Source organism: Scyliorhinus torazame, chromosome 3 (genome assembly GCF_047496885.1).
Source record: "Scyliorhinus torazame isolate Kashiwa2021f chromosome 3, sScyTor2.1, whole genome shotgun sequence".
NCBI lineage: Eukaryota > Metazoa > Chordata > Chondrichthyes > Carcharhiniformes > Scyliorhinidae > Scyliorhinus > Scyliorhinus torazame.
This window is the reverse complement of record NC_092709.1, coordinates 94,781,386-94,808,036: the sequence shown is the minus strand read 5'-3', so window position 1 is coordinate 94,808,036 and position 26,651 is coordinate 94,781,386. Positions and strand designations below refer to the sequence as shown.

At 49.4% G+C, this 26,651-nt stretch overlaps 2 protein-coding genes across 2 annotated transcripts in view; both read right to left on the bottom strand.

Moving 5' to 3' along the window:
• LOC140408585 (calcium uniporter regulatory subunit MCUb, mitochondrial-like) overlaps positions 1–26,651 on the bottom strand; it is a 231,176-nt gene that overhangs the window by 28,834 nt on the left and 175,691 nt on the right. Inside the window, exons 3-5 of the mRNA XM_072495999.1 lie at positions 22,190–22,360; positions 10,591–10,695; positions 855–1,015 (exon numbers count right to left, since the gene is read on the bottom strand). Coding sequence (XP_072352100.1) covers positions 855–1,015; positions 10,591–10,695; positions 22,190–22,360 — 437 coding nt within the window. The remainder of the gene's footprint in view (positions 1–854; positions 1,016–10,590; positions 10,696–22,189; positions 22,361–26,651) is intronic.
• LOC140408213 (putative nuclease HARBI1) lies at positions 5,488–6,456 on the bottom strand. Its single transcript, XM_072495153.1, has one exon. It carries the CDS (start codon positions 6,454–6,456, stop codon positions 5,488–5,490), a length of 969 nt encoding a protein of 322 aa, XP_072351254.1.

Sequence of the window (26,651 nt, the reverse complement as noted above, 5' to 3'; positions counted from 1 at the left end):
ACACGGCTCAGTAAATTTTTTGGGATGGAGGATAGGTGTGCGAGGTGCTCGAGAAGCCCAGCGAATCATACCCATATGTTTTGGTCATGCCCGGCACTACAGGGGTTTTGGATGGGGGTGACAAAGGTGCTTTCGAAAGTAGTAGGAGTCCGGGTCGAACCAAGCTGGGGGTTGGCTATATTTGGGGTTGCACAAGAGCCGGGCGTGCAGGAGGCAAAAGAGGCCGATGTTTTGGCCTTTGCGTCCCTAGTAGCCCGGCGCAGAATATTGCTAATGTGGAAAGAAGCCAAGCCCCCGGGGGTGGAGACCTGGATAAATGATATGGCGGGGTTCATAAAGTTAGAGCGGATTAAGTTCGTCCTAAGGGGGTCGGCTCAAGGGTTTACTAGGCGGTGGCAACCGTTCGTCGAATATCTTGCGGAAAGATAGATGGGGGAGAACAAAGAAGGCAGCAGCAGCGGCCCAGGACTTGGGGGGGGGGTGTGGCCTGAGACAAGGCAGTTGCCAATTAGGGCTAGTTTTTATTTTTTGTTATTTAATATTTATTTATTTGTTGATGTTTTTGTTTAAATTTAAAAAGGTCATTATTATCTGTATTGTTACAATGTTGTGTAAAGGATGCACAATGTACTGTGTTGGTTGACCAAAAATTTTCAATAAAATATTATTTTAAAAAAATAAACATGTTGAAACCTGGAATTAACTACATCATGGCAAGGTCTGTGATAAAGCCAAGGCTGGACCATTTATGTCAGATGAGAAACGTTGTTTGGATCATTTATTGATAAATCTGTGGAGAATAATAGTATCTTCAACAAAAAGCGGTTAGTGGCAAAGTGTTCTGAATCACAGACCTGTTCCAGATTCTGGAGCTCTCCCTTCAGATTTTCCAGTTTCTCCAGCAGCTGCCCCTGTTTGTGAAGTTGGTGATTTTCTGCGTGCAGTGCTATGTACAGCCTATGAACCAGGCTCTTCACATTGTCCATTTCGACACAATGCTCACTGCTCATGTAGTCTGAGGCATCAGAAAGAGAATACAAAACACAGAGTTAACACGTAGCTTAGGCCCTGAAAGCCACTTTACTGCTCTGTCTCATTCATAAGATAGGGATTTCCAACAGTGCAGCTCTTGCCCAGTACTACATGGAGGTGTCAGCCTAGTTTATGTGATCGAGTCTTTGGAGGGATACTGGAACATAGAGTCTTCTGATAGAGGCGAGAGAGTTTTATCGCTGAACCACTGCTGACACAATCTCCCTCCCACAAAGGAAGCCCCGAGGTAACTGCAAACAATTATCTACTCAATTCTGTACTCAAAGAGTTGTTTCAAAATTGAGACAGAAATATAATGGACCACGTCATCTGAAGAAGCTGCTTTGTGTATTCAATGTAACGTGTCTAATCAGAAGATGAGGTGTTGCTCCTCCAGTTTGCGTTGGGCTTCACTGGAACATTGCAGCAGGCCAAGGACGGACTTATGGATATGAGAGCAGGACAGTGAGTTCAGAATCACAGAATAATAGTGCAGAAGAGGCCCTTCGGCCCATCGAGTCTGCACCGACACATGAAAAAAAAGGCCACCTGACCTGCCTAACTAATCTCATTGGCCAGCACTGGGTCCATTTCCTTGAAATGTTATGAAGTGCCAAATGCTCATCCAGGTACTTTTTAAAGGATGTGAGGCAACCCGCCTCTCCCACCATCCCAGGCAGAGCATTCCAGACCGTCACCATCCTCTGGGTAAAAAAGCTTTTCCTCAAATCCCCCCTAAACCTCCTGCCTCTCATCTTGAACTTGTGTCCCCTCGTGACTGATCCTTCAACTCAGGGGAACATATGTTCCCTATCCACCTTGTCCATGCCCCTCATAATCTTGAACACCTCGATCAGGTCGCCCCTCAGTCTTCTCTGCTCCAACAAAAACAATCCAAGCCTATCCAATCTCTCTTCATAACTCAAATGTTCCATCCCAGGCAACGTCCCCTCCAGTGCAATTACATCCTTCTATAATGTGGCGACCAGAACTGCACACAGTGCTCCAGCTGTGGCCTCACCAATGTTCTATACAACTCCAACATGACCTCCCTGCTTTTGTAATCTATGCCTCGATTGATGAAGGCAAGTATCCCATAAGCCTTTCTCACCACCCTATTAACCTGCCCTTCTGCCTTCAGAGATCTCTGGACAAACACGCCAATGTCTTTTTGTTCCTTGGAACTTCCTAGTGTCATGCCATTCATTGAATATTTCCTTGTCAAATTACTCCTTCCAAAGATTATCACCTCACACTTTTCAGGATTAAATTTCACCTGCCATTTTTCTGTCCAGTTGACCATCCCGTCTGTATCTTCCTGTAACCCAAGACTCTCAGCCTCACTGTTAAGCACCCGGCCTATCTTTGTGTCAGCCGCAAATGTACTGATCCTACTCCCCACATAGTCATCCGTGTCATTGAAATGATAAGCAACGGGATCATCTGGGTCCTGCTTGCAGATGGATCAAACGTGGTCTGCAAAGCGGTCACCCAGTTCCTCACACATACACACACACACCACTGGGCCATTTGTTCCCTGTTCCAGGTGTCTGCTCACCTTTGTTCTGCCATTAACACATTGTGATCTCTTAATGAGCCACAATCAGCACCCTTCTTAGTTACCCATCTCCACAATTTACATTCCCTTTGTCTCTCTGTCCACAACATCTTTGTCAATCTCCATCTATCGCTGGCATTCTATCCAACCCCTCTGCTCCAAACCCCCTCCCCCACAACAGTATATATCTAACCCCACTTCCAGTCCTCTCCAGCTTTGACAAAAAGTCATCCAGACTCGAAACGTTAGCTCCCTTCTCTCTCCTCAGACGCTGTCAGACCCGCTGAGATTGTCCAGTATCTGCTATTTTTGTTTCAGATTCCAGCATCTGCAGTAATTTGATTTTATCTGCTTTTGTGTATTTCTGAGGATTGATGAGTTTCCCCTACCCCTGTTGCTGTAAGCACTTGTCAAAATGTGCAAAACAAATTGAGTTCAAATCATTAAATCACATTTTCATTCAAAGTAGAAGTGCAGGCCATGTCCTCAAACAGTGTACACATCGGGGGCGACTCTCTGATTAAGTGCCCGCGCTGTCGTGAACGCCGTCGCATTTCACAATGGGGCGAACAGGCCCCCGCCGCGACCGATTCACAGCCGGAAAAGGGGCCAGCAGGGGCGCCGTGAGAAACGCGGTGGGCGTTGCGCAGGACCAGCGGCGTCATCGCGCGACGCCAGGATGACGCTGCACTACGTATAAGGAAGTGCGTGGATCGGCACACACACCGGGGCCCGACATGGATGAGCCCCGTCGCGCCGCTCCCCGCTTCCAGGACAGCGACCTGGAGGCACCTCTGGAGGCAGTGGAGGAGCATCAGGCCATCCTCTTCCCCAGACGTGGACACCGGCAGCCGTGCAGCATCGTGAGGCGTGGATGGCGAGAGGTTGGGACGGCAGTCAGCGCTGCGGGGCACATCCCCCACACGGGAGACCAGTGCAGGAAGAAACTGCATGACCTCACGAGGGCAGCGAGGGTAAGTACACTGACACTCCCCCCGGGCAATGCCCCCCCCCCGCCCACGCCCGGGGAGGGAGGGGGGGGCTGGAGCCCCACGTTGCACCCGGGTCACATGTGGAATCCCCCACCCCACCCAGTGGGCAGGTGCCATGGCGTGGGTCATAGTGTCCCCACCTTGTGATAATGTTGCGTTCATGTGTGCATCCTGCCAATGTCCGCCTAACCCGGAGGTTCATCTCACCGTCATCCCATCAGTACCCCCACCCCCCCTCACACCCCACTGCCTGACACTGCACCACCCCCACAGTCCACACCCTCACACCCCACCGCCTGACACTGCACCACCCCCACAGTCCACATCCTCACACCCCGCCGCCTGACACTGCACCACCCCCACAGTCCACACCCTCACACCCCGCCGCCTGACACTGCACCACCCCCACAGTCCACATCCTCACACCCCGCCGCCTGACACTGCACCACCCGCACAGTCCACACCCTCACACCTCACCGCCTGACACTGCACCACCCCCACAGTCCACATCCTCACACCCCGCCGCCTGACACTGCACCACCCCCACAGTCCACACCCTCACACCCCGCCGCCTGACACTGCACCACCCCCACAGTCCACATCCTCACACCCCGCCGCCTGACACTGCACCACCCGCACAGTCCGCACCCTCACACCCCACCACCTGACACTGCACCACCCCCACAGTCCACACCCTCACATCCCACCATCTGACACTACAGGAGACACCAGAGCTGGGGACAGACGAGGACCTAGTGGCCGCGGCACTGCTGTCACTCACACCCTCCAACATCGCAGATATACTCACCTCGGTTGGGCAAGTAAGTGATGAGGCTTCTGGTTCACAGACGGGTGCGCACCACACAGCCGAACCGGTACAGCAGGTGGAGGTCGGAGCAGCCGAGGAGCTAGACGGTCGGAGGGCAGGCCAGGCACAGCACCCAGCTGCTGCCCAGATGGCTCCCGGGTTCCTGGGCATTCCAGGCCCACCCACAGACCCGATGCATTCGCTACCCCAGGGACCAGACGACGGGATGACGGCTGTCTTCCGGCAACTGCAGACGCAGCTGGAGGAGCCCATCCGCGTCCACGGGCAGGGAGTGGTGCCGGTCATGGCTGCAACCCAGGCTGACACCGCACGGATGGCGTCCGCGATGGAGGCAATGCGGGAAACGGTTTTGGCCATGGGTCAGGTTCTTCAGGGCGTGGGGCTTAGTGTGCACGAGTGATCCGTGGCCCATGACAGGGCTGCCCTCTCACAGGCAGCCATGCACCAGAGTCACATGGACATTGCCGCCGCGCTCTGGGGTCTGGCCCAGTCTTGGCAGGCCATCGCTGAGACCATCGGCGGCCTTGTCCATGTGATGGATGGCGTCGCCCAGACCCAGCGGGAGGTGCGCTGTCCGTGACAGGGATGGCGCACTCCCTTAGCTCCATCACCGGGAAAATTCAGACCCTGGTCGATTCCACAGCGGGCCTCCAGGACTGGCAGCGCCAGGTGTTGGTGGTGCAACGGGGCTTGCCTCCGTGCGCACCACCGTCCATTAGAGAGGCCCGGGGGCCACCGGGCTCCCTGAGGGAGGAGGTGGTCCCGGTGCCTGTCCCGGTTACACCAGCAAGGGAGGGACCGGAATACTCGCACTCCCCCCCCCGTCCTGTCCGTGGTGCATCTGGTGGGCAGCGGGCAGAGGAGGGTGGCATCACGCCATCCAGGCCGGGCCGCCCCAGGAAGCGCACGCCGACGGGGAGCCACGTCGAAGGGCCGAATTCTCAGCAGTCCGCCTCCACTCCTGATGTACTGTCTGGAGAGACAGTCTGGGCAGACACCTAGACGTAGTGGTAGGGCCCATAAGGCCAAAAAGTTAGACATGTAGTAGGTTGGCACGGGTGCAGGGCACAGATTAGTTATAGGCCAATTAGCACGCGGTCAATGGTGCGAGTGCCCTGAACAACGACGCCCTCCCCCAAGTGTGCAAATCGTGCAGCGATCAACGTATCGCGTGCCCGCTGTCCCAAACGGTGGCGTCGTGAGGCCTCCCAGCCATAGCCCGCGCCCCGATGGTGTCTGTGCCCCGTCGCCCTCCCATCTTCCCCCACCTCCTCCTCCTCCCCCTCCTCCTCAGGGTCGCTGGCCTCTTCGGGCTCACCTGGTTCTTCCTCCTCCATCACATCGGCCCTCTGTTGGGCGATGCTATGCAAGACGCAACAGGCGACGATGATCCTTCCGACCCTGTCGGGGTCGTACTGCAGAGCGCCTCCTGAGCGGTCCAGGCGCCGGAACCTCATTTTAAGGAGACCGAAGCACCGCTCCACTACACCCCTGGTTGCTGCATGGGCCTCATTGTACCGGCTCTCTGCGTTGGACTGTGGCCTCCGTATGGGCATCATCAGCCACGGCCGCAACGGATAACCCCTGTCGCCCAGCAACCAGCCCCTCATCCGGGGTGGGTGACCCTCGGAAATTGCGGGAATGTAGGACTGCGCCAATATAAAGGCGTCATGCACGCTTCCCGGGTACTGGGCACACACGTGCATGATTCTCATTCCCTGGTTGCACACCACCTGGACATTCATCAAATATGTCCCCTTCCTGTTTAGGAAGACGTCCCTGTCCCGCGTTGGTGCACGCAGGTTGATGTGCACACCATCCACGACGCCCTGTACCATCGGGATGCCGGCCACTGAGTCGAATTGCGATGCCCTGGCAGCCTGGTGTGTGTGGTCCTCCGGGAAATTGATGTATCGTGCCGCGACTGCATAAAGGCCGTCGGTGACTGCCCGGATGCACCGGTGCACCGAGGCCTGACTCATACCGCAAAGGTCCCTGCTCGGCGACTGGAAGGAGCCGGTCGCGAAGAAATTCAGGGCGACCATCACCTTCACCCTCACTGGGAGGGCATGTCCATTGAGGGCGACCATCACCTTCACCCTCACTGGGATGGCATGTCCATTCAGGGCGACCATCACCTTCACCCTCACTGGGAGGGCATGTCCATTGAGGGCGACCATCACCTTCACCCTCACTGGGATGGCATCTCCATTCAGGGCGACCATCACCTTCACCCTCACTGGGATGGCATGTCCATTCAGGGCGACCATCACCTTCACCCTCACTGGGATGGCATCTCCATTCAGGGCGACCATCACCTTCACCCTCACTGGGATGGCATTTCCTCTCCCAGTTCCACCTGGTTCCAGGTGCGCCATTAGGTGGCATATATGGCCGACCGTCTCACGGCTCAATCGGAGTCTCTCCCTGCATGCCGCCTCTGTTAGGCCCTCGAAGGAAATGCGGTCCCTGTACACACGGTGATGCATGGGACGCCTCCGCCGCCTTGGCACGACCACCTGCTCGTGCTCATCCCCTGGTGACCCTTCAGGATCAATGTCGTCGCCCTCTTCCTGGCCGACGACGTGGAGGTGATCCGCACCCTCCGCCTCCTCTTGGACTTGTCGGGTGCGATGGCCTGTAGCAGCAGCGGCTGGCACGGGGCCCTCCGCAGCCACTCCCTCTGCTGCACCCGCCTCTGCAGCATCCTCCCTGAGCTGCCATGCTCGCCCGCGACGGATGCCGCTGCCGCCACGGCGGCGAACATCGATGGCTGCTGCGAATACATCATGAACTTGAAGGGGGGGGTAGGTTTGGGAGGGAGAGGCAACGACATTTGTTCGGAGAGCGCTTTGGCACGTAGGCAGCCAGGGCCATTTAGATGAATGGGTGCCCCGGCTGCCTGGTCACTTCATTCAGGCACGCACCGTGCCACCTGCCCACAGTATCCTTATCCCGCACAGTTCACCCCATCCCTCCTCATCGCAGCGCCAGCGGACACAGCCCTTCACCATGCCCTCGAATTGGAAGGGTGTCTTCGCCACCTTCCTGCCGCGGCACTCCTGGGGGTCTCGGCAACCGTGGAGGGCCCCCCCCCAACCCAGCAGGATGGAGGCATCATTTGCCCCGCCCCCCTCCTCCTCCTTCCCCCGTCTCAATCCCCCACCCCCGCCCCATTCACCTACCCCATACCCCCCTCCCTGTACTCCTTTACACAACCCATCCTCCTTAGCCCTGTCGTCGCCCATCCCAAACCCCCCCCTCCTACTCGGCGGGGGGCTGGAGGAGGTTTTCTATTCCCCTAATTCACTAATGGCATGTGAGTGTGCCTGGCGAGGCCAGCATTTATTGCCAATCATAATTACACTCAAGAAGGTGTTAGTGAGCTGCTGCGGTCCATGTGATGTAGGCACACCCTCAGTGCTGTTAGGAAGGGAGTTCTAGGACTTTGAGCCAGCTACAATGAAAAAACAGTGATATATTTCCAAATCAGTATTATTTGGGAGGGATCTTGCAGTTTGGTGTCAGCTGCCCTTGCATGTTTAGGTGGTGGAGCCACAGGTTTGGAAGGTGCTGTTGAAGGAGGCTTGGTAGGGTACTGCAGTGCATCTCGTAATGGGGCACACCACTGCGACAGAGGTGGCGGAGTAATGGAGCACACCACTGCGACAGAGGTGGCGGAGTAATGGAGCACACCACTGCGACAGAGGTGGCGGGAGTGAATGTTTAAAGTGGTACCAGTCAAACGGGCTTCTTTGATCTGGATAATGTGGAATTTCTTGAGCGTTTTTGGAACCACACGCATCCAGGCAAGCGGACAGGACTCCATCACACTCCTGACTTCGGTCTTGTAGATGGTGGGCAGTCTTTGGGGATTCAAAAGGTGAGCTGTGTCTGGAGGATTCCCAGCCTCTGACCTACTCTTGTAGCCACTGCATTTAAATGGCTGGTCCAGTTATGTTTCTGGTTAATGGAATGCCCAAGGTCAATGTTGATGGTGGAGGATTCAGCAATGGCAATGCCATTGAATGTCATGGGAGGTGGTTAGATTCTCTCTGGCTGGAGATGGTCAATGTCTGTCACTTGTGTGGCTCAAATTCATTTACCATTTATTCCTCCAAGCCCCACTGACTGCACTTTAGCTCGGGCTCCTTGATGCCACACTCGGTCAAATGCTGCCTTGATGTCAAGGACAATCACTCATCACCTCACCTCTGGAATTCAGCTCTTTTGTCCATGTTTGGACCAAGGCTGTATTGAAGCCTGGAGCCAAAATAGGGAGCTGTTAGGCAATTAAGGGATTTGAACCCAAGGATGAGAATTTTAAAATGAAACAAGAGCTTCCACTATAATTTGCCGCCTATTCAACAATTTCTGGTTTTATAAAATACTCTCTTTAAATCAAAGCTCAGAACCTATCAATCCCGAAAATTCCAGAAAGGCGGCATCATGCATCCGTGTTCAATGAAATCAATTCTAGAGACACTACCAACAACCTGCCTACATGAAAACTCATCTGAATTTAAATGGCCAGAATGCATATACTGATTGGCAGAGTTCTGTCGCTATTACTCAACAGCACTGATGCAGTCAAAATACATTTGTTAAATACATTTCCACATTTTCTGTCAGGCCCCACAAAGATCGGCAGAAAACCACAATTTATGTTCTGAATAATACGGTACTAGACAGTGGGTAATATAGACATAATACAGCAGCCAGAAAGTAAAATAAAGAGCCCACTGGCGTGGGTCTGAGTTGACTCTAAAATAAATTCAAGCTCTTGAAAAGATACAAACAACTGAACTGAATTATATTTTTAGATACATCTTAGGGCTGGTCTGTCCTCAGTTCGCCAAAACTAACAGGAGTAAAGGACAATTTACCTCACATTCACAAGTACCAGTTGAAAGAATGACAGAATGTGAATGGATAACAGAGATGAAATAATAATTCAGCCCTTGGCCTCCAAGAAAAGTGTGCAGCTGGCTTTGGAACATGATGGGCACAATTCAACAGGACAAAAACAGAGTCTTGTTTCGGGCGTATTTAGCAGGGTGCTTCTTGGCGGCTGCAGCGTCAAGAAAGACCTTGCTATTCAACGGCACTTTGCCATTTTTTTGGGCCTCGCCAGAGAATGCTCTGCCGAGGGACATTTACATCAGCTCAGTTGGCCAGTGTAGGAAGAGTATTCGCGGATCGGGTGCCACTTTTAAAGGCCACCCCGATCTTTTAACCCTCCCTCAGCGACTCCCCCACTGCACCCAAATTACCTCTTCCAGGGTCCTCGAGCACCCCCCACCCCACCTCTTATGGGCATGACTGAATCTTATGTTTTTCTCATTTCATACTCTCTAGCGTTTCGAAGAATGAGGGGACGTCAAGTTGGCGTATACAAGATGATAAATGGTGTGAATAAAGTAGATGTGGAGCTGATGCTTCCTCTTGTGGGCATTCTAGAACGAGAGGTTATAGTCTCGGGAAAAGAGGTAGCAAATTTAAAACAGGGTTAAGGAGAAACTACTTCTCCCAAAGGGTTGTGAATCTGTGGAATTCGCTACCCCAGAGTACGGTGGATGCTGAGGCAGTGAGTAAATTTAAGGAGGAGTTGGACAGATTTTTGATTGGTAATGGGTTGAAGAGTTATGGAGAACGGGCAGGACGGTGGAGTTAAGGCCGGGATGGGATCAGCCATGATCGAATGGCGGAGCAGACTCAATGGGCCATATGGCCTAATTCTGCTCCTATATCTTGTGAACTTATGAGACACTTCCACTTGTGAAAGTTTGTGGTTATTGGATCGATTGAAATTTTCAAGACTTAGATTGATGAAGTTTTATTAGGTTCGGGTATCGTGCGGTCTGGAGTAAAGATAGGAAAACCAAATTAATGCGTAGATGAACGCTCTGCAGATTACCTGGGAGGAGCTGTGAACTTTGTTCTGGACAACATAGAAACAATTTCTGTACTTAGTAGGACAAGAGCTTTTCAATTTATCATGGGGTCAGCATGTAGGCAGATAATTGTTATCTAACCTTTATGACTGAGATGCTTCCAGAAACACACTTTTGCTTTTTACAGAATTTTGATTTTAAATGTTGAGGTGCGCAAAGATTTTCAAACATCACCAAAGGGGAATAATCACCTTGCCTAGAGTGCAGTCAAGAAATATTTCTTACCTTTTGTTGGGGGCTTCACAAAATACTTGGTTTCATTAATCACCAGTTCAAAGTTCTTTGTTAATAAAATGCTGATCGGTGTTGTGGCTGAAACTCTAGTGCCATCTGCAGGCAAACAAAATATTGGTCTTAAAGAAAAAGATAGTGGCAAATTAGTTTTTTAAATAAGTCGGGAAGTCGTTTTTGCTTGTCCCAACTTTTCTGGCAAAGACAGTTGCTCAAATAAATGTATCTGAGAACAGCAGATATGACTGCAATAAAAGAGAATTGAGTCTTCTTAACATTCCAGGCCCCGGTTACATTGAGATCTGTTGACGATTTTTCAACTTCAGTAGGTAAGTACTATATTCACCTTTCAGGGTTCTCACGTTGTGTATACATTAAAAAAAATACATCCTCCTTTCCACAGCTTCATATTAACCCACATTTGTAACTGATGAAGATCAGAATGTAATGGCCGATTTTAAGCTCATTGGACCAATACGGCTCACAAACGACATGAAATGGAATTGAAGGTCCATCTTCCACATTGCAGCGATCCAAACCAGGTTATTATACTTTGAATGAGTATGTGTATGTGACAGAATTTATTATTTATGTAAAAATTATTGATTACATTTTTTCCTGTTATTTTTGTGAGGTGTCGCATTTATGTTCATCAGGGTGCAATGCAGTTATTTTATTCAATAGCAAAGGTTGGACAGCCAGGGGAGTAAATGGGGTAGGAACAGAAACCCCTCCATCAGAATAGTCACCTAGTTGAAACTCCTGTACAACGCGCCCACGGCGAGCGTACGGACGAACACCACCAGCTCTGAGTACTTCCAGCCGCACAGAGGTACAAGGTAGGGATGCCCGCTGCCCCCGCTGCTGTTTGCCCTGGCTATCGAACCATTAGCTATTGCGCTAAGAGCGGCAAAGAATTGGAAAGCGATCCAGAGAACATAGAGTCTTGCTCTATGCGGATGACCTTCTCCTCTACGTCACAGGCCCACAAATCAGCATGGAAGGAATCATGGCGCTCTTAAAGAGTTTGGAATCTTCTCGGGCTACAAACTCAACCTGAGCAGAAGTGGGATTTTCCCGGTGAACCTCCAAGGGGGAGGGGCAGAGCTGGAGGGACTGCCATTTAAACAGGCCCGACACAAATTCCACTACCTCGGGATCCAAATTGCCCACGACTGGACACGGATCCACAAGTGGAACCTGACCAGCCTGGTGGAGGAGGTTAAAAAGGACCTGCAGAGATGGAACACACACCCACGCTCCCTGGTGGAGATGAGTGCAGACGATGAAATGAAAATGAAATGAAAATCGCTTATTGTCACAAGTAGGCTTCAAATGAAGTTACTGAGAAAAGACCCTAGTCGCCACATTCCAGCGCCTGTTCAGGGAGGCTGGTACGGGAATTGAACCGTGCTGCTGGCCTGCCTTCAAAGCCCGCGATTTAGCCCTGTGCTAAACCAGAACGTACTGCCAGAGGCCGACTGACTGGGGGAAACAAATTAAGATGCAGGCAAGTTGAAACCTTCCTCTGTAAGGGCGGCAGGGTGGCGCAGTGGATAACGGTTCGATCCCGGCCCCGGGTCACTGTCCGTGTGGAGTTTGCACATTCTCCCCATGTCTGCGTGGGTCTCACCCCCCAAAACTCAAAGATGAGCAGGTTTGGTGAATTGGCCATGCTAAATTGCCCCTTAATTGGAAAAAATAATAATTGGATACTCTAAATTTTAAAAAAAACTTCCAACGTAGTGAAACAAAGACATATCAACAGCCGCCGCACCAGTCGCTCTTAGAGGACCTACTGGACATGGACATCTTAGGGAGGGGAAACTGCAGGGACCTGTATGGGCGACTACTAGGAAAGGCACGCTCTCCACTGGTCGAGACAAGAGAAAAATGGGAGGAGGACCTAGGGTTTGAAATAGGGTGGAGTCTCTGGAGCAAAGCATTGCACAGGGTCAACTCCACCTCCACATGTGCAAGACAAAGCCTAATGCAGCTGGAAAAGAGCCCATTTAACTAGAACGCAAATGAGCAGGCTCGTCCCGGAGGTGGAGGACAAATGTGAATGGTGCCAGGGAGGCCTGGCCAACCACGCCCACATGTCCTGGTCATGCCCCAGACTTGTCGGGCTTTGGACAGCCTTCTTCGAGGCAATGTCCAAGGTTGTGGTGATAAGAGTGGAGCCATGGCCGAGAGTGGCAGTCTTCGAGGTATCAGAACAGCCAGAACTCTATGTGGAGGAGGCCCGACGCCCTAGCCTTTGCCTCCCTAATCGCCGCCGAGTGTGTCTATCACTACTGACGATTGGCAGCATCAACCAAAGCTCCGGACTGGCTGTCTGACCTGTCGGAATTTCTTCAAATGGAGAAAATCAAATTCACCATCCAGGTGTTGAAAGAGGGCTTCCACAAAATGTGGGAGCCATTCACCAACCTGTTCCAAGACCTGTTTGTAGCCAGCAGCCAATAATCCAGGGGGTGGGGGATCCACAGACACAAACAGAAAGAGAGCGGGGGGGGGGGGGGGGGGGGGGGGGGGGTGTCGAACAAAGAGGCACAGTACCCAACCATATCTAACACGAAACAGTATACGCTGCACTATGCCACCCCCACAGGTCCAGGTTGGATGATCCAACAAACAAAACAAAAGACACGCCAGATAGCAAGAAGGATAGGGGGCATGGGAAGAAAGGGGAAGTAGGCAACAGGAGGTCAATTCAAAGCTAGGCACTTGTAGAGAAATATGAATTGTAACTGATGTATATAGTGAATAGTACCCAAAGTATATCGTTTCTATGTATGTTCACTTTCATCTTTGTTTTGTACAAAACAAAAAGCCCAATAAAAACATTTTTAAAAAAAGGTTTGATTATCTCACTCTACAGGTAGCAAAACTGCCTAAGGGTTCATTTAGTGTTCTGAAAGCACGATTCAGCTCTTGAAACCAATGCAGGTTCTATTTTCTGAACAGCAGATGGTTTCATTCTGGAACTAACAGCAGAGATGCTACATCAATCAATATAACAGCCAAGCATTAGCATTACTTGTGAATTCCCACAGTTTTCAACTAAATGGCTCACACAGGCTTGCATTCATCTCCCATCACCAAATTCCATTCTTCAATTGAGTTTCTGCAAGCTGCTGAGTGCATATTTCCATCTCTCCGCTACAGCTTAGGACGTGCATGTACCAAGACAGGAGTTGAATCAAGTCCCACAGGTCAGGTTAGGTGGATTGACCATGCTAAATGACCCCTTAGTGTCCAACAGTTGGGTGGGGTTATGGGGATAGGGCGGGGGAATCGTCCCTAGATGGGGTGGTCTTCTGAAGGGTCGGTGCCGACTCAATGGGCCGATTGGCCTCCTTCTGCACTGTAGAAATTCTATGAAATTAGTACTGGGCCTTTAAAGATTTAAGGCATTGAGTCCTGCTCAAGGCAGCATAAATGAATCAAAAATTTAACTACTTACTTTTGGTCATGGGATTTGAGCATCGCTGGTTAGGCCTGCATTTATTGCCCATCACTAATTGCCCTTGGGTAGGTGTTGGTGAGCTGCATTCTTGAACAACTGCAGTTCATGTGATGTAGGTACACCTGCAGTGCTGGTAGGGAGAGAGTTCCAGGTTTTTGACCCAGTGATCGTGAAGGAAAGGACCCAAATCAGGATGGTGTGTGGTTTGGAAGGAAATTTGCAGGATAGCTGGTCCAGTTCAGTTTCTGGTCAATGGTAACCCCCGCGACTTCCGGGTGCGGCGATGACCAGCTGAGTCGCACGTTTCGGCAGCTCCCGGTGAAACGGACTTTTGGGCTCTTGATAGGAGCCCCAACGGCAATTTTGACGGCTAAAAACACTGTGCGGTAAACCAGAAGGGAATCCCCCCTGGATACGGATGAAAAAAGGAGGAGAAAGTGGCCGGATTGCAGTGGATCCTTTAGAACAGCGGCAAGGAAGGCAAGCAAAAACCAAGATGGCGTCGGAAGGTGGCAGTTTAACATGGGGCCCTGAACAACAAGAGTTCTTGAAATGCTGTGTGGAAGAGCTCAAAAAGGAAATGAAGAAAGAGCTGTTGGCCCCGATACTACAGGCGATCGAAGGGCTAAAGGAGGAACAAAAGACCCAGGAGCGGGAGCTTCGGGTCGTGAAGGCAAAGGCAGCCGAGAATGAGGACGACATACAGGGCCTGGTGGTGAAGACGGAGACGTATGAGGCACATCAGAAACGATGTGTGGAAAGGTTGGAGGCACTGGAGAACAACGCAAGGAGGAACAACCTGAGGATTCTTGGTCTTCCTGAAGGTGCGGAGGGAGCGGACGTCGGGGCATATGTGAGCACGATGCTGCACTCGTTAATGGGAGCGGAGGCCCCGGCGGGTCCGTTGGAGGTGGAGGGAGCATACCGAGTGATGGCGCGAGGACCGAGAGCAGGAGAAATTCCCAGAGCCATAGTGGTGAGATTCCTCCGTTTTAAGGATAGAGAAATGGTCCTTAGATGGGCAAAGAAAACTCGGAGCAGTAAATGGGAGAACGCGGTGATCCGCGTTTATCAAGACTGGAGTGCGGAGGTGGCGAGAAGGAGGGCGAGCTTTAATCGGGCGAAGGCGGTGCTTCATAAAAAGAAGATAAAATTTGGAATGCTGCAACCGGCAAGACTGTGGGTCACATATCGAGGGAGGCACCACTACTTTGAGACTGCGGATGAAGCGTGGACTTTTATTGTGGAAGAAAAACTGGAATGAGCGGGTTATTAAAAAGAACGTTTGAACAAAGTGGTGGGGCGAATGTGGGGGGCGAAGAGGGGGGTTAAAAAGGGGGGAAAGAGGAGTTTTATGTACTAATCCTGCGATGTGGTAACTTTTCTCTCTTCCACAGGTGGTGATGGGGGAGGAGGGGAGGTGGAGGAGATGGGGCGTGGGCCATTGGGGGTGGGGCCAAGGGAGAAGCGCGGGCTTGGTTCCCGCGCTATGATAATCATGGCGGGAATAGAGAAGCAGGAAGGAGGGGGCGTCGCACGGTGCAAGCCGAGGTCACGGGAGGAAGCCGAGGTCGGCCAGAGTTTGCTGACTTCTGGGAGCAACATGGGGGGAGTAATTACGCTAGCGGGGGATCTAGCGGGGGGGGGGGTGAGAGGGGGGAATTACTGGGTTGCTGCTGCTGGGGAGAGGGGGGAGCTGGTATGGGAGGGGATGGGCGGGGGGGCACCGCCTGGGGGAGATACAGCTGCGTGGGAACCGGGTGAGGAGCTGGGAAAAGGGGATGGCTAATCGACAAGGGGGGGGGGGGTAGGAAGCCCCCCAACCCAGCTGATCACGTGGAACGTGAGAGGGCTGAACGGGCCGATAAAGAGGGCACGGGTACTCGCACACCTTAAGAAACTTAAGGCAGATGTGGTTATGTTACAGGAAACGCACCTGAAACTGATAGACCAGGTTAGGCTACGCAAAGGATGGGTGGGGCAGGTGTTCCATTCGGGGCTAGATGCGAAAAACAGGGGGGTGGCTATATTAGTGGGGAAGTGGGTAATGTTCGAGGCAAAGACTATAGTGGCGGATAACGGGGGCAGATACGTGATGGTGAGTGGCAAACTACAGGGGGAGACGGTGGTTTTGGTAAACGTATATGCCCCGAACTGGGATGATGCCAATTTTATGAGCGGATGCTAGGACGCATTCCGGACCTAGAGATGGGAAAGCTGATAATGGGGGGAGATTTTAATACGGTGTTGGAACCAGGGCTGGATAGGTCGAAGTCCAGGACTGGAAGGAGGCCGGCAGCAGCCAAGGTACTTAAAGATTTTATGGAGCAGATGGGAGGTGTAGACCCGTGGAGATTTAGCAGACCTAGGAGTAAGGAGTTCTCGTTTTTCTCCTATGTCCATAAAGTCTACTCGCGAATAGACTTTTTTGTGCTGGGAAGGGCGTTGATCCCGAAGGTGAGGGGAACGGAGTATACGGCTATAGCCATTTCGGATCACGCTCCACACTGGGTGGACTTGGAGATAGGGGAGGAAACAGGAGGGCGCCCACCCTGGAGAATGGACATGGGACTAATGGCAGATGAGGGGGTGTGTCTAAGGGTGAGGGGGTGCATTGAAAAGTACTTGGAACTCAATGATAATGGGGAGGTCCAGGTGGGAGTGGTCTGGGAGGCGCTGAAGGCGGTGGTTAGAGGGGAGCTGATATCAATCAGGGCACATAAAGGGAAGCAGGAGAGTAAGGAACGGGAGCGGTTGCTGCAAGAACTTTTGAGGGTGGACAGACAATATGCGGAAGCACCGGAGGAGGGACTGTACAGGGAAAGGCAAAGGCTACATGTAGAATTTGACTTGCTGACTACGGGCACTGCAGAGGCACAATGGAGGAAGGCACAGGGTGTACAGTACGAATATGGGGAGAAGGCGAGCAGGTTGCTGGCACACCAATTGAGGAAAAGGGGAGCAGCGAGGGAAATAGGGGGAGTGAGGGATGAGGAAAGAGAGATGGAGCGGGGAGCGGAGAGAGTGAATGGAGTGTTCAAGACATTTTATAAAAAATTATATGAAGCTCAACCCCCGGATGGGAGGGAGAGAATGATGGGCTTCTTGGATCGGCTGGAATTTCCCAAGGTGGAAGAGCAGGAAAGGGTGGGACTGGGAGCACAGATCGAGGTAGAAGAAGTGGTGAAAGGAATTAGGAGCATGCAGGCAGGAAAGGCCCCGGGACCGGATGGATTCCCAGTCGAATTCTATAGAAAATATGTGGACTTGCTCGCCCCGGTATTGACGAGGACCTTTAATGAGGCAAAGGAAAGGGGACAACTGCCCCCGACTATGTCTGAAGCAACGATATCGCTTCTCTTAAAGAAGGAAAAGGACCCGCTACAATGCGGGTCCTATAGACCTATTTCCCTCCTAAATGTAGATGCCAAGATCCTGGCCAAGGTAATGGCAATGAGAATAGAGGAATGTGTCCCGGGGGTGGTCCACGAGGACCAAACTGGGTTTGTGAAGGGGAGACAGCTGAACACGAATATACGGAGGCTGTTAGGGGTAATGATGATGGCCCCACCAGAGGGGGAAACGGAGATAGTAGTGGCGATGGATGCCGAGAAAGCATTTGATAGAGTGGAGTGGGATTATTTGTGGGAGGTGTTGAGGAGATTTGGTTTTGGAGAGGGGTATGTTAGATGGGTGCAGCTGTTGTATAGGGCCCCGATGGCGAGCGTGGTCACGAATGGACGGGGATCTGCATATTTTCGGCTCCATAGAGGGACAAGGCAGGGATGCCCTCTGTCCCCATTATTGTTTGCACTGGCGATTGAGCCCCTGGCGATAGCGTTGAGGGGTTCCAAGAAGTGGAGGGGAGTACTTAGAGGAGGAGAAGAACACCGGGTATCTTTGTATGCGGACGATTTGCTACTATACGTGGCAGACCCGGCGGAGGGGATGCCAGAAATAATGCGGATACTTGGGGAGTTTGGGGATTTTTCAGGGTATAAATTGAACATGGGGAAAAGTGAGTTGTTTGTGGTGCATCCAGGGGAGCAGAGTAGAGAAATAGAGGACCTACCGTTGAGAAAGGTAACAAGGGACTTTCGTTACCTGGGGATCCAGATAGCCAAGAATTGGGGCACATTGCATAGGTTAAATTTAACGCGGTTGGTGGAACAAATGGAGGAGGATTTCAAGAGATGGGATATGGTATCCCTGTCACTGGCAGGGAGGGTGCAGGCGGCTAAGATGGTGGTCCTCCCGAGATTCCTCTTTGTGTTTCAGTGCCTCCTGGTGGTGATCACAAAGGCTTTTTTTAAAAGGATTGAAAAGAGCATCATGGGTTTTGTGTGGGCCGGGAAGACCCCGTGAGTGAGGAAGGGATTCTTACAGCGTAGCAGGGATAGGGGGGGGCTGGCACTACCGGGCCTAAGTGAGTATTATTGGGCCGCTAATATTTCAATGGTGAGTAAGTGGATGGGAGAGGAGGAGGGAGCGGCGTGGAAGAGATTAGAGAGGGCGTCCTGTAGGGGGACTAGCCTACAGGCTATGGTGACAGCCCCATTGCCGTTCTCACCGAGGAACTACACCACAAGCCCGATGGTGGTGGCTACACTGAAGATTTGGGGACAGTGGAGACGGCATAGGGGAAAGACTGGAGCCTTGGGGGGGTCCCCGATAAGAAACAACCATAGGTTTGCCCCGGGGGGAATGGATGGGGGATATGGAATGTGGCAAAGAGCAGGAATAACGCAACTGAAAGATCTGTTTGTGGATGGGAAGTTCGCGAGTCTGGGAGCGCTGACCGAGAAATATGGGTTGCCCCAAGGGAATGCATTCAGGTATATGCAACTGAGGGCTTTTGCGAGGCAACAGGTGAGGGAATTCCCGCAGCTCCCAACACAAGAGGTGCAGGACAGAGTGATCTCAAAGACATGGGTGGGGGATGGTAAGGTGTCAGATATATATAGGGAAATGAGGGACGAGGGGGAGACTATGGTAGATGAACTAAAAGGGAAATGGGAAGAAGAGCTGGGGGAGGAGATCGAGGAGGGGCTGTGGGCAGATGCCCTAAGCAGGGTAAACCCGTCGTCCTCATGTGCCAGGCTAAGCCTGATTCAGTTTAAGGTATTACGCAGGGCACATATGACTGGAGCACGGCTCAGTAAATTTTTTGGGGTGGAGGATAGGTGTGCGAGGTGCTCGAGAAGCCCAGCGAATCATACCCATATGTTTTGGTCATGCCCGGCACTACAGGGGTTTTGGATGGGGGTGACAAAGGTGCTTTCAAAAGTAGTGGGGGTCCGGGTCGAACCAAGCTGGGGGTTGGCTATATTTGGGGTTGCACAAGAGCCGGGAGTGCAGGAGGCGAGAGAGGCCGATGTTTTGGCCTTTGCGTCCCTAATAGCCCGGCGCAGGATATTGTTAATGTGGAAAGAAGCCAAGCCCCCGGGGGTGGAGACCTGGATAAATTACATGGCAGGGTTTATAAAGCTAGAGCGGATTAAGTTCGTTCTAAGGGGGTCGGCTCAAGGGTTCACCAGGCGGTGGCAACCGTTCGTCGAATACCTCGCAGAAAGATAGATGGAATGGGGGGGGGGGGGAACCAGAAGGACTCTCAGGGTTGTTAATATATACTGTATAATATGTATAGGTCGTTGCGACAGATAATTATATATTGGACTGTTAAATTATATTTTTGGAGAGTGTTACTTGTGATAAGGCAGTTGCCAATTAGGGTTAGTTTTCATTTTTGTTATTATTTATTCATTTTTTGTTTATAAAATAGGTCATTGTTATTTGTGTTGTTATAATATTGTGTAAAGGATGCACAATGTACTGTGTTGGTTGACCAAAAATTTTGAATAAAATATTTATTTTTTTAAAAAATGGTAACCCCCGCGGGATGTTGGTAGTGAGCAATTCAGCGATGGTAATGCCACTGATTGTCAAGGGGAAATGGTTAGATTCTTTCTTGTTGGAGATGATCATTGCCTGGCACTTCTGTGGCACAAATGTTACTTTCTGTAACGCATGTTCACCCCAAAATAAAAAGCATTTTAGTGTAACGGCCCGTGTAACGGCCCAGTGCCGTACAATACAGTAGAGTTACTGGGCTAGTGTGTTGTCATGGCCAGTACAGGCATGAAGATATTACAAATTTTAAAGCTGTATTTTTAAAGTGGACACAGCAGCATTTAAGTTGGCTAGTAGCATACCAAATGACTGTCAATTTTGGCTCCAGACAGACCTGAAACCCAATCAAATACGTAATTAAAATATGAACAATCATGGCCACTTGTGGAATTCATAAGTCTCTTTGTTAAGGATGAACTGTCAACAGAACCAGACTATCACACATCAGCTAACTCTCCTTTTTACTTTACCCTGGGCAATGGGCACAACCTTACCATATTTTTTCAAAGTTTCAGACTCAGATTGAAAACCGGTGTGGAGCTCTCCATCTGCAGAGCCCAGTTTTTTCTCTTAATAATAGAAACAAGTGGAATCTTAATAATAATAATAATTTTTATTGTCACAAGTAGGTTTACATTAACACTGCAATGAAATTATTGCGAAAATCCCCTAGTCGCCACATTCTGGCGCCTGTTCGGGTACACTGAGGGAGAATTCAGAATATCCAATTCACCTAATAGCACGTTTTTCGGGACTTGTGGGAGGAAACCGGAGCACCCGGAGGAAACCCATGCAGACACGGGGAGAACATTGACTCCGCACAGACAGTGACCCAAGCTGGGAATCGAATCTGGGACACGGGTGCTGTGAAGGCATAGTGCTAACCACTGTGCTGCCATGCTGCCCCTTTCGGAGCAAACAAAAATGAGCGGGTGGGGTTTACGCCAACACTCTGGCAGGGTGGGGCCTGATAGAGCCAGCAAGGATGGCTGCACATACTCAGTTCACTTACTTCAACATACTCCACAGAGATCGGTGTCCCATCATCACTGAAGTGGAACCCCCCCACACTCATTGGCCGCTCGTCCATGCCTGCAAGTTCCCCCCCCCCTCATGGTCTAGGTTGGCATTATGCCAGGCACTGCCCGGACCTGTTCCCCCCCCCCCCCACCAAGGGGCTATACACAGGGGTTATACATACCTTTGCACCCCTGGAGGGATCCCTCAACTGAATCTCTGAATCTCATCTTTCAAACCTGTTGTCAACCTCGCAGATGGGATGAGGTTTGAATATTCAATGGGGGGTTAATTCAATGCTGGTTAATGATATTAAAAAATTTAAAATCCATTAAAATAAGGTTCTTCCCCTTTGAGTGAGAACCTCATGATGTCACCAGTGACGGGCGTTGCAAATCGGGAAATGCGACCTCACCGGCAAGAATCGCTTTTCCTGATTCTTTCTGGATTTTCCGCCCATGTAGCTGAAATTCTCCCCCAGTATCTTTTGGGAAAGGAATTCAAAAGCATAATTTTTTAATTGACTGGGCTCACTCAATTACAGAAACCGTGGCAACGTGCCTGTGCATGAAAACCAAAAAAATGTAAAAAGAAAACAGCCCGTTATCTTTTTGGAAGAAGGACTTTGAACTCGTAATTGGTCACATGATTAAGGCAACCATGTTTGTTACCTATTCTTTAAAAAGAATACTTAAAACTATTCAGATCAGATACACCTCAACAGATACCATCTGTAAAGCCACTGAACAGCTGCAAGACAACTACACAGCCAGGGTAAAACATCTATACCTTGAAAGTGGAAGGATTCTCTCCAAACCTGTTCCAGCCTTGCAGCTTACTGAGAAATCCGCTACTTTACAAGAATCTCCACTCCAACTAAAGCATCAATTCAGCTAAGGAACTACAGGCCTGCTACAAAAGAGACCAAAATCATTCAAATTGTTGTCATTTTCTTTTTTTCTCTGTGTGTGCGATAGTGTGTGTATAATTTGTGCTTTAAACCTCCGGGGTAAGTGTGTGTTAACAAATAATCTTTATTTTTAAATTCACAAAAGTTGGAAATTAATTGGGACAAACCATTCTGAGGGTAAGAAAACACACTAACTTCACCACACAAAAGTACTTTGAGCACAGACATAAACTCTATCTGTGACAGTGTAAAGGATGGTTTCAAATGTACTGAATGACAATCACCTTCTGAAAAGATGGCAGCACTGTTGATGCCTCGATCCTCATTCTTCAAGTCCTTAAGAAGGTCGCCAACATTCATCAGCAATGGCTTCACCGGAAACTGGCAACGCTCTTTTCTGGAGGGCAGCATGATGGAGATTACTGGAAAACCGTGCTTGTATTCAACAGTGACCTCTGGAATATAATGGCAAAGTTCAACTTACAGTAAACTTAAGGTAAACAGAAAATGAAGCCAGCTTTTCTAATGCACCATACACGCCATCAACGCATTAAGTGCACAATCAGGTTTGTCACCCAGTCAGCATTTCACGAGAAGCATCAGCTTCTCTCAAATCTCAACTGGCCAACATTCCAGGGGAGGCCAAAGCTTTAAGTACACTCTGAAACTCTCCTGGCAGAGCGGCAGCATTGACCTTAGTGACTGGAAGGGAGTTTGCTATCAATCGCTCAGATTGGCAACAACATGTCAGCCATGGTTGAATGGTGGAGTGGACTCGATGGGCCGAATGGCCTTACTTCCACTCCTATGTCTTATGGTCTTATGCTGTATCACACTGAATCCCAAAGTGTGAACGACATTGGCAGAGAATAAAAGAAAAGGAAGAAAATCCTGCTCTCCGGCTCCCACTGCCTCATTGACTGTGCTGCTCCATGTGTTCGAGAATCTGGGAGTCAGAAATCAACCTGTTCAATCGTATGAGGAACTATGACAGGAACCTGCAACCCGCGACTAGAAATAATCCTCAAATCGAGGGCCAGCCAATGACGAAAGGGAACACGTAGAAGCAAAGTATGGTCAAAAACATCATTTAACAATTCCTTCTATAAATAAAACAGGGTGGTGGGGGAAGTGGGCAGAATAGTATTTTATATTTGGATACTTCTTGTGTGGCATTGAAACAGTGGTTTTCAATATGACAGCTCTCCCTTGGTGTGTCATGGATGAAAACAGATGTTTGAAGAAGTCAATTCTCTGCCAGGAAGATACTTAGGAAATGTGGCTAAAGCACGGACATTCTGAGAGGAATACATTGCATTAACTGTCCATAAACCAAGCTGCCTATATCCTTCTAATATTAGTCAATATATATTTCTATTTGTGCCTTTTTACCTCTCAGCTACTTGCATCGCATGCAGCGGGGAAATGAAAGCCGAACTGTGCAAGATTACAAAATACAAAAATAATCATTTAACTGGCAATTAGGACACATTGTACATCACAAAAGATTGCCAGTTACCAGCCTCAAAGTCAATAATTTCCACAGCAAGTTCAAGGGCTAGATTCACTAACTCCATAGGAATCCTTAATTGCTCAAGGATGACCAAATATAGCTTCTGCCTTCCGATTTCAATCAGAAGATGGATGGAGTCAATAGAATCTAAGTATTGTGAATCTTGAAAAAAGGGGTGAAAATTATAAAACAGGCTTTGCCTCTTTGTTTACATTGTACACGGGTCTAGTAAATACACTCCAACTCTTCCAAAATATTAAATCAACAAAATAAATTACACTGGATCTGTAATACAATCCCTTCCATTTATACCAATCCACTCCATTTATACCAATCCCCTCCATTTATACCAATCATCTCCATTTATACCAATCCCCTCCATTTATACCAATCCCTTCCATTTATACCAATCCCCTCCATTTATACCAATCCCCTCCATTTATACCAATCCCTTCCATTTATACCAATCCCCTCCATTTATACCAATCCCCTCCATTTATACCAATCCCCTCCATTTATACCAATCCCCTCCATTTATACCAATCCCCTCCATTTATACCAATCCCCTCCATTTATACCAATCCCCTCCATTTATACCAATCCTCTCCATTTATACCAATCCCCTCCATTTATACCAATCCTCTCCATTTATACCAATCCCCTCCATTTATACCAATCCCCTCCATTTATACCAATCCTCTCCATTTATACCAATCCCCTCCATTTATACCAATCCCCTCCATTTATACCACTCAAACATCTCACCGGCAGCTGCCCATATTGGGGAAATGACATTAGACATTATTAAAATCACAAATGTCCATCAAATGCGCTAGCTCTTTTGAGTAGCAGTAACCAGATCCTCCAACGTTGCCATGGTTAACTATGTTTGCAGCTATGGACACAATGTTAATGATAAAATATCTGGATCATAAACTGACTAAGCAATGGAAAGCAGGAAACAATGATAAATCGAAATCCCCACCTGGAGATCAGAGAGTACTGGTGTTTTACAAGGGTCTTTTTGCATCCATCTTTGTGCACACTGTAGGTGAATGATATGGAAATATGAATGATATGGAAATGAGTATGATCAGTAAGTATATGATGGCAACACCAAGCTATGCAGTGTCTAGTGTGGGAAAGATAGAACATATTCAAGTAGATTTGAAGATATTATGTAAATGTCCCAAAGAATGAAAAATGGAACATAAAGTGGAGGCAAAATGCAGAATAGTACCAGGAACAAGAGCTGTGCTTGTATGCGCTGACAAGAGTGAAAAAGGAGAAAGAGTTGGATGTTAATTTTTGACTGAAAGTCTCCAGTTAAAGTGAAGTTGTCGCTAACAAAACGTGCATCGGGATTTAAAAAAAATTTTTTTTTGGGAGTACCCAATTAATTTTTTCCAATTAAGGGACAATTTTAGCGTGGTCAATCCACCTACCCTGCACCTATTTCAATTGTGTGATGAACGGTTACTGCCTTATCATGTAAGGCGATGTCCCCTTTAAGACCGGGCTTGGAACCCTGGGGACTCCGCCTCTGGCTCCGCCCATCTGGGAGCCATACATAAAGGGCTGCCTTATGGTCTGTGTAACAGTCAGCTCTCGTCTCTAGCTCTAGCATAGTTATTAGTCTAATAAAGCCTTCTTTACAGTTTAATTTCCAAGCGTCATTATTGAGGGTACCTCAAATTGTATGGGGCGAAACCCACGCAAACACGGGGAGAATGTGCAAACTCCACATGGACAGTGACCCAGAGCCGGGATTAAACCTGGGACCTTGGCGCCGTGAGACTGCAGTGCTAACCACTGTGCCACCGTGCTGCCCGCACCGGGATTTATGATGACTCTCTGCAGCATTCAATTACATACCAAAAGGGGCCATTTTAATTACTGATGAAACACATCGGTGAGATAATGTTGGGAATACTGTACCCTGTTTTACTCACCTTATGTTCCTAAAAAAACATGGACACATTAGGTAGTTTGCAGGAAAGATATGACTATGCACACTCCAGGAAGTAAAGCTCAACTTTGCAGGGTAGGATTTGGGGAGGCAGAGGAGCCGGGAGTGCAGGAGGCGAAAGAGGCCGGAATTCTGGCCTTTGCGTCCCTGGTAGCCCGGCGAAGGATTCTCCTTCAGTGGAAAGATGCGAGGCCCCCAAGCGCGGAATCCAGGATCAGCGATATGGGAGGGTTCATTAAATTGGAGAGGGTGAAATTCGCCTTGAGAGGGTCGGTACAAGGGTTCTTTAGGTGGTGGCAACCGTTCTTAGACTTTCTGGCAGAACGATAGACATTGGTCAATGGCAGCAGCAGCTCGGGGGTGGGGGGGGGGATTTACTTTATTTTTGTTTATGTTATTTACACTGGAGGGTCTGAGGGGGTGTATATACATGTTGTGTTAAGTCGGGGTGTTAATGTTAATTTATTATTTATGTACAGGGGGGTGGGGTTTGGGGGAAGGCTTTTATAGATTGTGTTCTGTACTTAACCCTGTTGGGTTCTTTTTTCTTTCTCATTTTGTTATTGATATTTTATGACAACCTTTAATAAAAATTATTTTTAAAAAAACTTTGCAGGGTAGGCCAAAGAAATTGCATTTCTATTGGGGTTGGGAAGGTGCAGGAGGGCGGGGTGCGAAGATTCAAATTTAAACCAATGAAGGGTAATCGACTTTGCACATAGGTATTCTCGCTGAAACCTCACGTGAAGCTTGACATTCACAGCAGACTGGTGACTCAATTGCCATCAATCAGTGTTACCTTATTGTTAATTCGCAGAAAGCAGGGCTGAAGGTGATAAGTACAATCATTTCAGAGCAATGTAATATATTACTCTGTACATGATGTGAAGATGTGTGATAGCTGTCTTTGTTTTACCTTTTTGGAAGCTTCATTTGCTTCAAATAATCTCCCTGAGAAAGTTTAGGTTGGCTTCGGTGGAGGCAATGGGAGTGTAGCTGCACCTAGCCTTTTGGAGGGAATGATTGATGGAGATATTCAAAAGGGAGTTGGATTTCTATCTGAAAAAGAATGTGCAAGGTTACGGGAAAAAGGCAAGGAAGTGGGACTAGGCGTGGTGAGCCACGTATGGCTGTTGTATATATTATTGTATTTACTCACTGTTACTGTTGTTGTGTTGATGTTGTTGTTGGCTCCGCCTGTGGCTCCGCCCCTCTGAGAAGGTATATAACCCACCGATCCGGGACAGCCTCTCAGTGCGGGAGG